Source organism: Emydura macquarii, unplaced genomic scaffold (genome assembly GCF_026122565.2).
Source record: "Emydura macquarii macquarii isolate MOO-44397 ecotype Brisbane River unplaced genomic scaffold, CSIRO-AGI_Emac_v2 contig_1390, whole genome shotgun sequence".
Taxonomy (NCBI): domain Eukaryota; kingdom Metazoa; phylum Chordata; order Testudines; family Chelidae; genus Emydura; species Emydura macquarii.
Genome location: NW_027131527.1, coordinates 2,686,318 through 2,701,063, shown reverse-complemented (window position 1 = coordinate 2,701,063; position 14,746 = coordinate 2,686,318). Strand labels below are relative to the sequence as shown.

The window sequence follows — 14,746 nt, the reverse complement described above, 5'->3', positions numbered from 1 at the left end:
CTCTACATGCAGATGCTCAAATGTCTCACCTGAACAAGTAGGTATCAGTACTTGAAAAATGTTTGCATGAGCACAGAAACAGTTACGCACACAGAAACAGTCTGTTTTTGCTCATATACATTCCATCACTCAGCTGTGATGGTGAGGTGATGGAAACCTCTGAGGTCTGAAGCCTTCTTTCAGAATCTGGTCTTTAAATAATATGTACTATATTCACTCTTTTCCACCTAGATGCCCTATGTCAGCTTACGTGGCTTCTCTGTCTTTGCTTGTATCTAGACCAGAGAATTCTCTTAGAAATTCACTGGAGTTTCTGCGTTTACATAGTGATTATTTACACTTCAAGAAAACTTTTGCTTGCTGCTCATGGATTTGGAGGAGTGGAGCTCAGAGAGTGAAAGAGTGCTGCAAACAAGACTCAATGATAAAGACAATTAAACACTTAGCCAAAAAGTTTGAGCCATTGAGTAAACAATGTTTGCAGACTTGAAAGGAAAATCAGAATAGCCGAGGATTGAATCAGAGCCAAGAATATTAGCTCTTTGGGTATTCCAGTAAACTGGTACATTTCCGACCCAGTAGGATTTGCAGAAGATGACATTCCTAAACACAAGTGAATTTTAGTGTAGGAGAATGGTATGAGATTGGCACTTCCTGGATACGGACATTCTCTGTCCACAGAACGGATGCCACTGCTGTAACAGAGGGTAGGCTGCAGGATGCTGCAGAGACAACTCTCTTACAAAGGTAATGTTTCTTGGGATCCTGAGTGGATGAAAACACAATGAGTCAGACCCTTAGCTGTTGAAAATTGGCTTAGTTTCCTTTTAAATCAATGGAGTTACAGTGATCACACCAGATCTGGTTGAATGCGAAGCAAACACTAAATTCTTCAATAATGTTGATTTTAAGAAAGATAGAGAATTTTCCCATCTATATTTAACACTGTAATTTATAGGTGGAAGGTCTCCAGAAATGTATCATTTCTGTACTGTGCATTCCTATAGAAAAGTTAATGCTTAAATTCCATTTTTCTTCTTTGGTTGTAAAGAGGATTGGGGGTAGGTGGGTTGTGTGAAGACCCATTATCAATAATTTGCAAAGGGAAATGGGCATCCTCCTCTGGGGAAATATTTTGAAATGATATTCTGTTTGGAAAACTCTGGTGCATTTCTAAAGTACAAATAATATTCTTCCTAGTAACTGAGCAAGAGATAAAGGGATGATTTAGCATTTTTCAGAGAGAAAGATGAACTCCAACATGGTCCAGCGAGAAAGATAAAAAGGAAAATTTCCCTCACCTGGCTTCAGTTTGAACACTGTGTAAAACATAATGTGCTAGAATATCCAACACTTGCTAAAGCCTGTGAAGATGCATTGTACTCATCATCACCATTTGATCATGAAGAAATAGACAAATCACAAAATCTGATGGAATGTTCAAAATTGATTGGATGAAAGACAAAGCATGGGATGAAATTTATCTACATGGCATAGTCTCTGAAGTTACACAGCTGAAGGCTCAAAACCATACTTTCTGTTCCACTATATGATGATACCTCTGAATGCTTACAAGAATTGAGCTTCCTCATGCTAGAGGAATTCAACAGTTGGGCTGAGATTTTAGCCATCTATTTGCTTTACGGATCACCATCCATCAAGGACAAGTGATGATGATGATGAGGATGAGGAGGAGGATGAAGAAGAAAAGGTTGGGATTGCTGCTTCTAACCTTTCATGAGGACTGTCCTGGCCTCTGCCCACTCGGTTCTTCCATCAGATGTCAGTAGACCAATTGGAGGCAGCCTCTCTTCTTCGTTCTCTGCCATTTTGGCTATCTTTCTTAACTGAGTGAACAGATCCCCTTCACTGAGACGGCGGAAATTAATGACAACATCCAAAACAAAGAACTGCAGGGAAATGATAAAAGTCAGAAAGGTCACAGACAGATTATACTGACGTCTGTAAGAAAACATCTTACTGAATTTGGGATGGCCTGGAGAGATGCTGCAGCTCTGCACAGTGAGAATTACATGGCTGAGGGAAGTGGAGTGGTAAATCTTTGTAGCCTGATATTGTGCTCTTACCTGTTTTGGGTTTGATACCAAATGTAACTCCCAGGACCTCAGTGGGGTTGCTCCTGATTCTCACTGGAGTGAGAGCAGAATAAGGCTTACTTTGTTCGAATAAAATTAAAAACACCGGAGGAATTAAAACCAGGAAACATGTTAATAATTTCCATGATCCAGCTCTTTTAAAAAAGCACAGGGATATATGATACTGTTATATGTGGAACTCTCAGACCTTTTTATAACCTCTTGTTATGTGTTGATGTGTTCTGCTTGCTATTTAAAGTTTGCCTGCATTCCAAAGATGACAAGTAGCAATAAGTAAACTGCAGAAGATTCAGAGACCTGTTGTGGATGGATAAGCAACCAGGAGTCTGGATGCTTTTCCAGATTCATCCAAACCACCTTGATAGAGAAACTGACAGGGTCAGATTAAGACCAGTTGGGACCTAGTTCTACCAAAACTTTCCCTCCTGCCAAAAAAAAACAACAAACAAAACCAACCAATCAACAACAAAAAACACCAAACCACAAAAAAAGACTTCCTAGATTTCCCCCCCCCGATTCCTCACTCTGATCATTCTTCTTCAGCTCCCACAAATAGACTTTCCCTGCTAGTTCCTTCCCTATAGACATGTTATGATGGGGTGTTCACCCCACAAAGGATTAGAAAGGGTTTAGGAGGTCAGATAGACCAATTAGCTGCCCAGGCTTCACCTGGAGGAGGAGCCAGGGAGGGATTAAATGAGGTTTAGCTGGGTAGGAATAGGTGGGGCCTATAAAGCCCAGGAGCTGAGAGCTGGAGGGGGCTGCTAGGAAAGCTGCTGGAAGGCAGGCGGCAGTCACTCCCTGAGAAGAGGGAATTGGTTTGGAACTGGTACTCCCAGATAAGGGAGAGGAACCAGGAAGAGTAGGAAGCAGTCCAGGGAAGGAGCAGTGAGGGCTGAGAAGGTAGAGCCCAGAACAACTAGGTTGACGGTCAGTTGAGGGTCCCTGGACTGGAACCTGGAGTAGGGGTGGGCCTGGGTTCCGCTACTGGCCACTTAGGAAGTGGCATCATCAGGGCAGCACAGGAGAAGACTGCCTGGGACTGTTTGCGTAGAAGGACTTTGGATAACTCTGGGTGGGAGAAACACAGATGGTGACCTGGCTGGAGGACTGAGTCATGAAGAAGGTGCTGTGGTTCCTGGAGTGAGTTGGGCCTGCGAGGTGTGAGGATAATGGGAGAGGCATCATCTGGAGAGGGCGTACCAATTGGCAGAGCTAATCCCCAGGACGTCTAGCAGGCAGCTCCATTGTGGTGAGTGGACCCCGTAACACATGTCATTCCTTACTTTTCTCACCACCCATAGGTTTCTTAATCTTCTGCCCTCCCATTATTACTCTTCATTGGCTCATGCTCTGTTAGGCCTGCACAGGCTGGCAAGCAGGGATTCCAAGGATGCTGCCTTAATCCATCCAGCAAATTTCATGAGTACAGAATTTCTCATGACATCGCCAACAATTCTGAAACTTTGGTTTCTCATCCCGATTCAGAAAGAAAACAAATTTCAAAATGTCAGAATTTCCTGTGGAACACAAATCCTATTTTCTGACCAGCTCTGCTCTTTACAATACAATTAAAAGCAAAGTCTTTGCCTTTGGAATACACCATAAACATACTAAATGCCAGGGATTTGGAAACAAAATTCTGTATGGGAGGGGTACTGTACAAGGTCTATTCTCCCCGCACCCTCACTTAAAATTATACAGGCTGAACACTGTGCTATATGCCAATATACCCACTATAGTTTTAAGGGTCAAAATATAAATGTTTCAGCAAATGCACTTCACACAAATTTGTTTGTCCAGTGACATTGCTTCCCTGCTTGATAAATATTTTTATTTGCATAGGAACCAAATTAGCATTTTCTCCAGCCCCACATCTCTCCTCTCTGCAGCAGTGTACTCAGAATGTAAGCTGGGCTACAAAAGGTAAAAGGACAGTGGGAGCTTCCTGTTAAAATGTTAGCAGCATATCACTGATAAGAACGGAGTATGGGCTTCAGGACTGATTCCAGTGCCATCATCTATTGTACATTCGTTGAGTTCCTGGACCAGTGATTGTATTACATGATAATCAAGCAAATTTATGCATACCAGATTTCTGCAGGAAAGAGGAAAAAGGTCTAAAACCTAATGTCTACTCACCTGATTGTTACAAGCAACAACGATATGCTCTGGTTCTGGCATTATGCTGCTTTTCTGGGCCACCAGAGTATCTTTGGTATGGCCTGGAAGACGATAGGAAGAAAAGAGTCCATAGTATTGCTTCATACAGAGAGGATGACCAGACAGCTGTCCACGAGCAAAATCAACAGGTATAGCATGGCTGGAGAGAGAGAGGAGAGAAACAGAGCCAGAGAGAGACAGAAAGAAAAAGAAATCTAATTTTTCCTTTTTTCTGTTACAGTTAGATTAGGTACAATACAAATGGAATAATAAAAACAAGATTACAGTGTAAGGAAATAGATGAATTCCCATACCAAAGTTAAATACATCACTCCTGGCAGATTCATGCATATTCATTAAGCAATTGCATTTGCATTCAATGAATATATTTGGAGATTCAAACAATAGCAGGGCATGCAAATCAGTAACTACAACATATATTCATCATCTGTGGATATACAGTATACTTGCACTTTTCATCATCCAGTGTAAAATCTTTACATATGTAGCCCCTGCCTTTCCAAAAGATTGTCTGTCTTCCTCCAAGAATCCTGGGGTAGGAGTAGGGAGCCTGCCTAAAAGGGACCCTCAAAATTCTATGGGATTAATGAAATTCAGCTGAACATCTGAAGCTGACATGCACCCTAGAAGGCAATGTGTGATTTCTGCTGGAAGCCCAGGTCAGAGTAGTTTAGAATGCCTAAGAGAAACATCTCCATGTCTGGAAATCAGTAGAACGTGCAGGATGGAGGGGAATCATCTGGACTGTGAGGGGGTCAACGTAACCCTGCCAAACAACTCTCCTTAGTGTGACACGTAGGGGAAGTAAATGCTGAAATTTAGCAGCTATATCTTTTTTTTATTGCTAGGAGTCTGACAGCAATACTCACTAAAGTATCTCTTTAGTGACCAGGACAAAATCTGGTTACTTTGCCATGGAATATTTGTTTTTCTTCTTTGGTTATGGATTTTAGGATGTTGTATGGCAATGTAGTAGAAACTAATGTAATTGTCATTCTGGGGAAGGGCCACAGGGAAATTGTTGGTCTTATGGTAGCCTAGGAGAAAGTTGTCTAATTCCTAGGTCTGCCATAGAGTTCCTATGGGATTTACTTCCTTGGACAAGTCACTTAGTCTCTCAGATCCTCATCTGTAAAATGGAGATGATAATACCTCCTTTCTTTCCACCTCCCACCTTTACCTTGTCTATTTAAATTGTCAGCTCTTTAGGTCAGAGACAGTCTCTTGTGTACTGATATAGTGCAAAGCCCAATGGAGTCCCAATCTCATTTTGGGCCTATTTTTACAAGAATAGTAAATAACGATAAATTAAGATAAAAGAGCCTGGGATTATCATGATTTTAGGAAGGGGACTTTATGCTGTATTATTCTGACAACAAAACTTGTAATGATTTAATAGATGTTAAGAAATGTTCTTGTGTTATAATATTTTGAATGTCTAAGTTATGTTTTGTTTGAAATACTTTGCCTGGGCAACTGGGTTATTTACATAGCTAAAACCACATAGTTTGGAAAGTTATGAACTGCTTTTTCATACTAGGTTTGTGCCTACTGCGCTTGCTGATGTAGTGATCCAAAAGATACTAGGACTACATTGACTATCCTAAGATTGTAACAGGGCAACAAGGGATATTGGAATGTTAATGATTATAATCAGGAAATATTAGTGTTGGTACCCAAAGGTTAGCAACAGCTGTAAAACATCATAGACAAGGGAGAATTATTAACGTGAGGCAAGGAATACTGAGACAAATCTTATTTAGATCAAGGGAAACCAGGTCAAAATATTAAAGATAAAATGTTACATTTTTGCTAAGCAATATGTATTCCTAGCTCGTCACAGAGGCATACCATGCTGTCCTTTAAAGATGTGGTGAACTAAATTAGTATGAAAAAGTACTTTATAACATGTCAACATCTGTATTTTTAGATATGCAGATATGACCTACAGTTCCATAGTTTATTTTACACAAAAGCACATGTTCCTGAGTAACCAAAGATGGTAAATTTCTGAATAATTTCAGACTTTGAAGGGAAAAATCAAACAACTTCTTCAATTTCTTTTTTTATAGTCAGTTCAGAGGTGGTGAGACCTCAGAGGTTTAAATGTGGGCTTTGCCTTCCCCTGACCCAAATGAAAGCTGGTCAGGATGCGTGACCAGGGGCCTTTCATTACTTCATGATCTAAAATGTTTCCTCCCCCCACTGTGATGCAGTGTGCTGTACATCGATCGTCTTCGGCATTCCACTCTTTGGATGGATGCATTTCAGTAGTACCACTGGAATGTAGTTTGTGAAATTATTTAGAATGAATTAGGCTTCCTCTTCTGGGGTTTATTTTCTGGGTTGGGGTAGGGAACATCTCCTTAAGTTAACCATGGAGGAAGGCTAATAACAGAAATATGGGAAATTGTAGATATACATGTAAAGGAGTTTACTATACTGGAAGTTCTCAAATAATACATAAGGATGTTGGCAAACTTTGCTACTACACTGCCATTCATTGATCTGTGGTTGGAGAGGATGGACTTCTTGGGTAGGTCTGAAACAGTCACATTAATCAGATTTTATGTTGAACTGTAGATTGTACTATGTATCTGACAGATGACTGACATGAACTATGAAGAATCCTCATCAGGCACCTCGTATTGTAGTAATAAAGAAGAAGCGTGTAAAATGTTGCCAAAGCTACCATACCCAAATCATTTCAGTTCCTAACATTAGAGAGGTCCAGTGAATTATTGCCCAATGCAGCCTGACTTTGGGCACCTCCCACCATTCCAAAGCAGAGCTTTTCATGTTTGTAGTCAATCTGTGACTCTAGTTCCAAAATACTTACGCATCCAGTAAAGCTTTATAGCTGAGCACTCCTGAAATGAGATTGGCAGCAAACCTGTAAGTAAAAAATAGAAATAGCATCACTCTTGCCATGCGGCAACATTGTGCCATTTCTGGGAGTTCAGCTTGAGACTGAGAAGGCTCATAAAGTTCAATTATTTTCTACAGCGTGAGAGAGTCTGTCTCATGGCAAGAGCAGAAAAAACAACTCTGATTAATTTTAACATACGTATGCAGAGGAAGGAACAATTGACTAGTGTGTGTTATTGTTATGTATAGGTTGTATGTATGTAATGCCTAAGAGCCTTAGTCCTGGACCAGGGCCCCATTGTGATAGGTGCTATACAAACACAGAAAAAACGACAGTCCCTGCCCCAAAGAGTTTACAGTCATGTAGTGATGATCCTTGCTTAACAATTAAACAAAATTACACTGGCTATTGCAAGAGGATACTGGGAAGTAGTTGTTTACAGATTGGGAGGGGGACTGCATACTTGATAGGATTCTCAGCAATATAAATGCTTAAGTACTACCTGGTGTATTGAAGTACTTGCTGCCCTGAAATATATATTGCTCAATGGCTGTAGGGCAGGCACTATTATTTCCTCAGACCGCCCATTTACTATGTTTCTGAATGGGATCCTCTATGCTAAAAGTGTTGGCTTGTTACAGGTCATATGCATTAGAGAAATGCAAAACGTAGTTTCATAAAAAAACAATGTGCACAGTGAATCTATTCAGTAACAAGAGGAAGCACAGTTATTATAATGTTTAGAGTAGGTTTAAAAAGAGACGGTGCTCTGTCTATGCAAAATGTTAAAATAATACAGATCAGCTTCAAGGTTCTGGCTGGTTTTTAAAATTTATAATAGCATAAATTCATATGCAATTTACTCTCTCAATAATGTACTGCTGGAAAGTGCTAAAAGCAAAGGGGAAATCTGCAATATTTGAAAGAAGATTTGCTCTGAATTGCTGTTTAAAAGGGGGAAATTATTTGGCAAAGGTTGAGAATTGGAAACTTACTTTTTGAATAGCATCTGAGGATGTATATTGTGCACTTAGCTTGTATAAATGTTGTTTATGTTCTACATTTTCACTTTTAAAAATAAATTTAGCCACCCTAACATCCATATAGGGAAATGGTCAACACACAAATTGTTCTTTGGAGACTGTTGATTTTAGAAACAACAGGGCTCCAGAATTCATTGGTTATACGTGCAGCAGCAGGTACAATCAGGAGTAATGCAACTACTTTTTGATATAAAATAATTTTTGAAAACACTATCTGTTCAAGGGACCTTTCTTCCCCTCATCCCCACCCTGAGTTCTTATCCTTCAATCTGCTCTGCTGTTGTACATAGCCTAATTTTTCACGAGCCTCGCAAATGATTTTCTCCTGGCTCATGTTTAAATATTGTATTTCCTAGTTCTTTTCTTTGGGCTTTGCAGCAGTCTTCTGCATTAATCTGTTATCCTGATCAATGACAACAAAGCACTCACTCTTGTTTTAGAATGGACTTTATCATATTGTCAGAGGGTGTTGATTTCTCAATACTAGTCCTTGGTATCCCAGTTAGTGCAATGGAAACATCGGGTTGTTTTGACACTAGTAAAGATAGTGCCCACTTTCCAGCACTAGTGCGGCTTTTGGGTACATGATGGGAGAGTGGGCAGCATGCTAACTTTTCCTACTCATCAGTCCCCAAGAAATGCTAAACTGAGCACAAATGTTTTCCTACATGGCACAAAGATCTCACATTAGGGTGGCTGACATGTTGGGCTCTGCTACAGCTTGCTGAGTTGTAATTGTTGCATATTGGAGACTGTTCCACTCTGAGCAGCATGCATGGAGTCAGGATTTCTTTTCCCAGCAAAGAGCTCTTGTTTGGGGAGCTATCTAATCAGCAGTTTAAGATGCTTCATAAATATCCCTAGTTTTAAAAGTTCCACACTATATTTTGTCTAAAATGGTAAATGTGATGGCAAAATTTTATATTAGAAGTATAATTCTCGACTTAAGGTTTCTGCATGAGTGAAATTAGAAGTGCCTATAGACAGTATGTACAGTAGGAAACGGTTTAATGGCTGCCACCCTCATTCATTCAAACAAGCTAGTTGTCTGTTTCCCAGAGTAGCGTTTTTAAAGGGTTTTGGGTTTTTTTTTCCAGAGGCAAAAGCTGTGGTCTTTAGTACGTTACCTCAGCTGGTCGTTCATATCCTTGAAATGTTGACGAGCAAAGATAATTGCAGGGCTGGAATTGACTGGAAGAGCCAACCGGTTGTTGAGGTACATGTCATCCAACCAGTAGTTAAACACCTAAGGGAAGGGGACAAAACATCATACAGCTAAGTAAAATAAGCAGTATGTGTGTCTGTGTGGATGGAGGTGTTTGGTGGCACTAGGCATCAAATGTGGGCTTTGATTAATGGGACCATTGATCATTTTCAGTCTGGCCTTAGTGGTCTCTGCTCACTCTAAATCAGCCACAAATCCATTATCCTATCAGCCAATTTATGGTAATTTACAGTGTGCACCATAAAAAAGTAAACAAGTATGTCATTTTATTACCTGCTTTTTCTTCACAGCAAAGCATTTTTTTCAAGACACCATGGTAAGTGTTTGTTTCTGAATGGCATCCACTGTATGTTCAAGAGACGGGGAGAGTTTAACCAGTGTAGACTTCCCTTGTGGAGATAGTTGCTACAAATGTTGGTTGCTATTGCTTGGATGCTATTTTTATTATCTATCAAACACCTTCCGTGTGCTACTGCTTTGCAATACATACAGATATACCTAGACCCAAAGAACTTAACAATCTAAGCCCTGATCCTGAGCCTGTACAAAACCCCATAATAGTCAATGGGGCTTCGTGCACATGCAACAGTGTATTTACATGCCATCAGATGCAAGATTGGGGCCCAAATTAGACAATATAGTTAAAAACGAGCCACACCAGAGCCTGAGTTTTCAAAATTGACAAGTGATTCTGGGTACCTCCATTTTTGGATGCCCAACTTGAGAAACCTCCAAGGGGCTGATTTTTAAGAGGGGGCTGGTGCTTAGCTTAGCATTCTCTGATCATGAGACCACTTGAAGTGGGGGAACTCCGGAACTGGGGCATCTAAAATACCAGTTGTTTGAAAATTTAGGCCCAGGTGACCATGTGAAGGTCAAAAAATCAAAGCAGTTCCAATATTGGGTGCTTGTTTGTTTTTTAATTTAACAAATTTGTAGGTGGGAATTAACAAATTATGCCACTGAGAGGTGGGGAGAGAAGCACATCAACTGCTGGCATGTCAGAGTATGTTTGTCATCAGTATTTGAGCCACACAAGCACAAGTAATGACCTCTAATTTTTGTAGAAAAATTGAAAGTACAATAAAGACATTCTCATATCCCCAGCCACTGTTTCATGTTGTTGCTGATCACCATCATTTGGAAGACAGACAGTTGTTTGGAAAATCAAATTGTCTGTCTGAATTTAGCAGATACACTTTGAGTACAGTAAATATAAACAGAGAAATTATGCAAAAATAATTATGAATTTATGCATCTGCTGAAAAAGATTTCCTCTGAGATTTTTTTTTCAACGATATGGGAACAGATGTTGAAAAGAACTCCTTCCCCCACATTCCCTGGAGTTTTCAGGAGAAGAGGCCCTTCAGGAGAATAGGCCATAGCTGTATTCCTGGGAAGTTAAATTCCAAATTAAAATATTTCTAGTTTGCCTCACAATCGAATGCTTACTTTTAATACCCAGACTGAATGTTTTGATATTTCAGAAAAGCCTTGTATGTGGCTCATCTATAATTCTTGTGCCCTGTAGGGGGGTCACATTTCTTATTTGAATGATCAGCTCTTTCCTTAAATAGTTATCAGAAACTTTTTAAAAAAATTAATAAATGTATTTTTACTCCAACAAAGAAGACAAATTATTATTTTAGGAACAGAATAACAAAAAGAGATTTGACCACACTCAGTGCACCTTGCAGATGACATCCATGTAGCAGGGAGAAAATGTTTTACTTGGAATGTGTTGGCTTTTTAAATCCACGTGTCATGCCATCATTACAATCTTGGTCTGAATATAGGAATACTTTAATTGTTCAAGGGTTCTTGTGGATCATATCACTAAAGCTGGGGGGAAATTCTGGCCTCACTGAGGTAAAGGGCAAAACTTCCATTGATTGCAGTGGGGCCAGGATTTCACCCACTGAGTATCTTTCTTCCTAGATGAGATGGATAAACTTTAATACAGACCATTTTTCTAGTTTAGATACAATTTCTGTCTATCATTCATTACCCAATATGCTGTCACTACTGCCATTTTCCAGATTGAATAGAGACAGCTTCAAAATGGATGGCCTGTAACTCTCTGCAAAGATCAAATACATTTTTCCTATAACTTATTGAATCCTGCTTTAGGGAGTGGAAACCTGGATTGTTTAAAGATTGAAGTCTTCAGCATGGACCATGCAATATTTTTTTTCTGCAAAGAAGGTATTTTAGGGAAAGCTTCAGATATATTATACAGAAAGGCAAATAATAGTCTTATTTTAAAATCATGTTCCTCATGTACACAGCCCAGAATAATCTGACTTGGTCAGAGATTAGACGGAATTGGTACCGAATAGTACACCATGCCCACATTTATTTTGTAGCCCCATCAGTTCGTGCAGAATTTTAACCTTTTTTTAAATAAAAAATTTCTAGCTCTCAAGGTTGCAAAGAGAGCCTTCCAAAAGAGATGAGATGTAACTCTTTCTCTGCATAAGTATACAAATAGTTTAAAACCATGGCTCTGAGAGATGACTCATTCTACTGAGTTGTTGACCCTAAAGCCTAATGATGGCACTGTAAATATCTACATTTTTAACAATGTCAGTGGCTAGTCATTTTAGAAACATTCCAGTCTACCCTTCTGGGATTGTGGGTGGAAGCTGAGAAAGAGCACCAGCATTTCTTAATCTAGTTTGACTCCTGGACACCCAAAAAGTGACCTGATTTATAGTAATCTGTAGGTTTTTCACATAAATCTCTGTTCACATGAAAAACATCAGAAATAACGTCTAAATGAGCATCCTCAGACACATGCCATTCTTTTTCTAATGTGCATTTACTTACCCAGTTTCCAGTCTTCTCCCTTTTATCAAGAAGTTTTTGCTGTAAGGATTCTCCTAGGCCTCCTGCAGCTCCAAATTGTTCCACTATGGCCTTGGTCTTCCTAAATTGCTCCTCTGGCACCAAGTGTTTCATGCATTGTAGGTACATATGCAAGGTCTGTTGCAGTGGTGGGACTGGAAGCTTCGGCAGTGTCTAAAAGGATGGAGTGGTAAGTAATTTTAAGCATTCATAGTATTTATTTGTTTTTGGTTGAGTTACAATAGATGATGTGAATATTTTAGAGCAATATATAGGTTCAGATGGGATCTTGGTTTTGAGATGTTATTATCTGAGACTGGCTCATACTCCTGGCTTTGCCTGAATGTCGTTTCTGTCACATAGACTTTTTTGCACTAATTGCTCTAGAAATAGCATGAAAATGATTTTTCTTCTTTGTATTAGAAAGATGAGCCAGATGAAGGTTAAATAAATCTCCTAGGAAGAGTCAAAGTTCTCCTTAAGGGAACCCTTCCTGATGATGCTGGAATCTTACCAAGTTTAACATAAAATATGCAATGATTCCTTTAAAAATTAGTTGGTGCTGCTGCCCTCCACATGCAGATTGATTTTTAGGGATAGATACACAGAGCTTTATTTGAGGATGAATAAAAGGGAAATATGGAGGACCACATGACCTCTTCCTTTAGAAAAGGTTTCAGCCTTTTTAGGAAAACTTCCCTTTTGGACACCTTTAATTCTCCTGAGGAGATTCCTTTAGCTATTGTCTAGGTCTGGCTCATCTTTCCAATCCATTTGCATACCCAGGGCAGCATCAATGAATTCCAATGTCTATTTTAAATTAGTGGTGTCTCTTAGCAGTTGTGGTTTTGAACATTGTGGGTGTAACTGTGTCACTTCAGTGGAGTTGGATCGGTGATGATGTTGACCCAAGATAACTTGGATGTAAACTATCTGGTGAAGAGCATGGTTAGTTGTCTATGCAATAATGAATCAATGGTTGCTCTCAAATAGCATTCCTTCGTGTTACCATGCATTACTTTTTGGACCTTGTTTTATCATTTGGAATTAAGCCAAACAAATTTGAGCTTTCATTAAATATAAAAAGGGGAGAGAAGTCTAGTGGAGGGGGCAAACAAAGAGATCCATGGAAGGATTAAAAAAATGTGAGAAATTCTGAGTCTACCAGAAATCACAAATGTAGTCATCAGAGATCTATAAGGCTGCTTCAGAGTCCTGGAATTGACTTTCACCTATTGGAGCCATCCGTTCCCATCCATTAGTATTTATCATAAAATGGGATGTTTGTGTGGATCTGTTTTTTAATAGATAATCATTCTTTTGTTTTGGCTTTCATATGTTTTATAAACAGGCACTCTTTAGATTGCTTTTCCCCTTTTGATGTACTAGAAATTCATTTTTAACAGGTTTGTTCCTTTATCAGAGAGATTGTATGGGTGAGAGCGAGCTGTGCTCTAAGCCAAGAACTGGGGAACAGGGACCTCTGAGTTAAAATCCCAGCTCTACCACTGCCACCGAAAGCTGTAGAGAAAGGCATCACTTTGCCTCAGTTTCCCCATCTGTAAAATAGGGATAATACTTAGTTACTTATGGAGAGTGTGATGGGATGAATTAATTAATGTTAATGAGGATGTAGGGCCAGTTTAGCCTGTAATGCATCTATGTACATCATAAGTAAATAAGTGGTCTCATTATTATTTTTGTCCATTTGGTGCACAATACAGGCACACAACTTCCTTTGGAATTCATTTGAGCAGTTCAGTGGTAATGGGCATGCATAATTGTATCTCCTGGTGATGTCAGATACTCTGGTTCCACCATGTTTTGTCCAAGTAACATTGCTGTTAGTTCCACATCTTTACTAAGGCCAAAAGTTTCAAACTTGATGGATTTAGGTAACTAATTTTAGGCATACTCCTCTGAAATTTCTGACCTAAGCTCTAAATCAGCGTATTAATTCTTTTTAACACTTTTACTCAGCTGTCTCACAAATGAGTTGTAAGTGAGAAACTGATAGGCTTGTACTAGTAAGAAATGAATATTTGCCATTTCAAACTCTGTTGTAACTAAGGAATCTGCTTTTTTTTTTGGTCTCTGTTTCTTAATCTGTAGAATGTGGACAATAATGCATAACTACTTAGTAATGCTCACAGCGGCGTTGTGAGGATGAATTGTTGGTATTTTGAAAAGTGCTAGTACTAGTTTAAAGGTTCTGATACTGGACGGTTGCAAATGACCATTGTTTTCCAAAAATAAAAAATGAGGTCAGAAATAGTGCTTGTATTTACCACTGGGTTTCATTTATAACACTGCTTCTATTGATTAGTCATTAAAAATCATCTCTTTTTAATCCAACTCTGGGGTTTGGTTTTACTTTTTTCCAGAAACAGTCACTTACTGTCTCATCTTTGCTGCATGTGTCTTTCTCCTTCTTCTGTGTGGGTTTCTCTAAGATAGGCAT

The 14,746-nt window shown here is 39.3% G+C and overlaps 1 protein-coding gene across 1 annotated transcript in view; it reads right to left on the bottom strand.

Annotated features, from left to right (window-relative positions):
* The window catches only part of CHAT (choline O-acetyltransferase), a 43,522-nt gene extending 28,776 nt beyond the window's left edge, over window positions 1–14,746 (bottom strand). The window contains exons 1-6 of the mRNA XM_067552981.1: window positions 14,684–14,746; window positions 12,268–12,459; window positions 9,341–9,459; window positions 7,141–7,194; window positions 4,260–4,440; window positions 1,733–1,910 (exon numbers count right to left, since the gene is read on the bottom strand). Of these exons, the coding sequence (XP_067409082.1) occupies window positions 1,733–1,910; window positions 4,260–4,440; window positions 7,141–7,194; window positions 9,341–9,459; window positions 12,268–12,459; window positions 14,684–14,746 (787 nt within the window). The remainder of the gene's footprint in view (window positions 1–1,732; window positions 1,911–4,259; window positions 4,441–7,140; window positions 7,195–9,340; window positions 9,460–12,267; window positions 12,460–14,683) is intronic.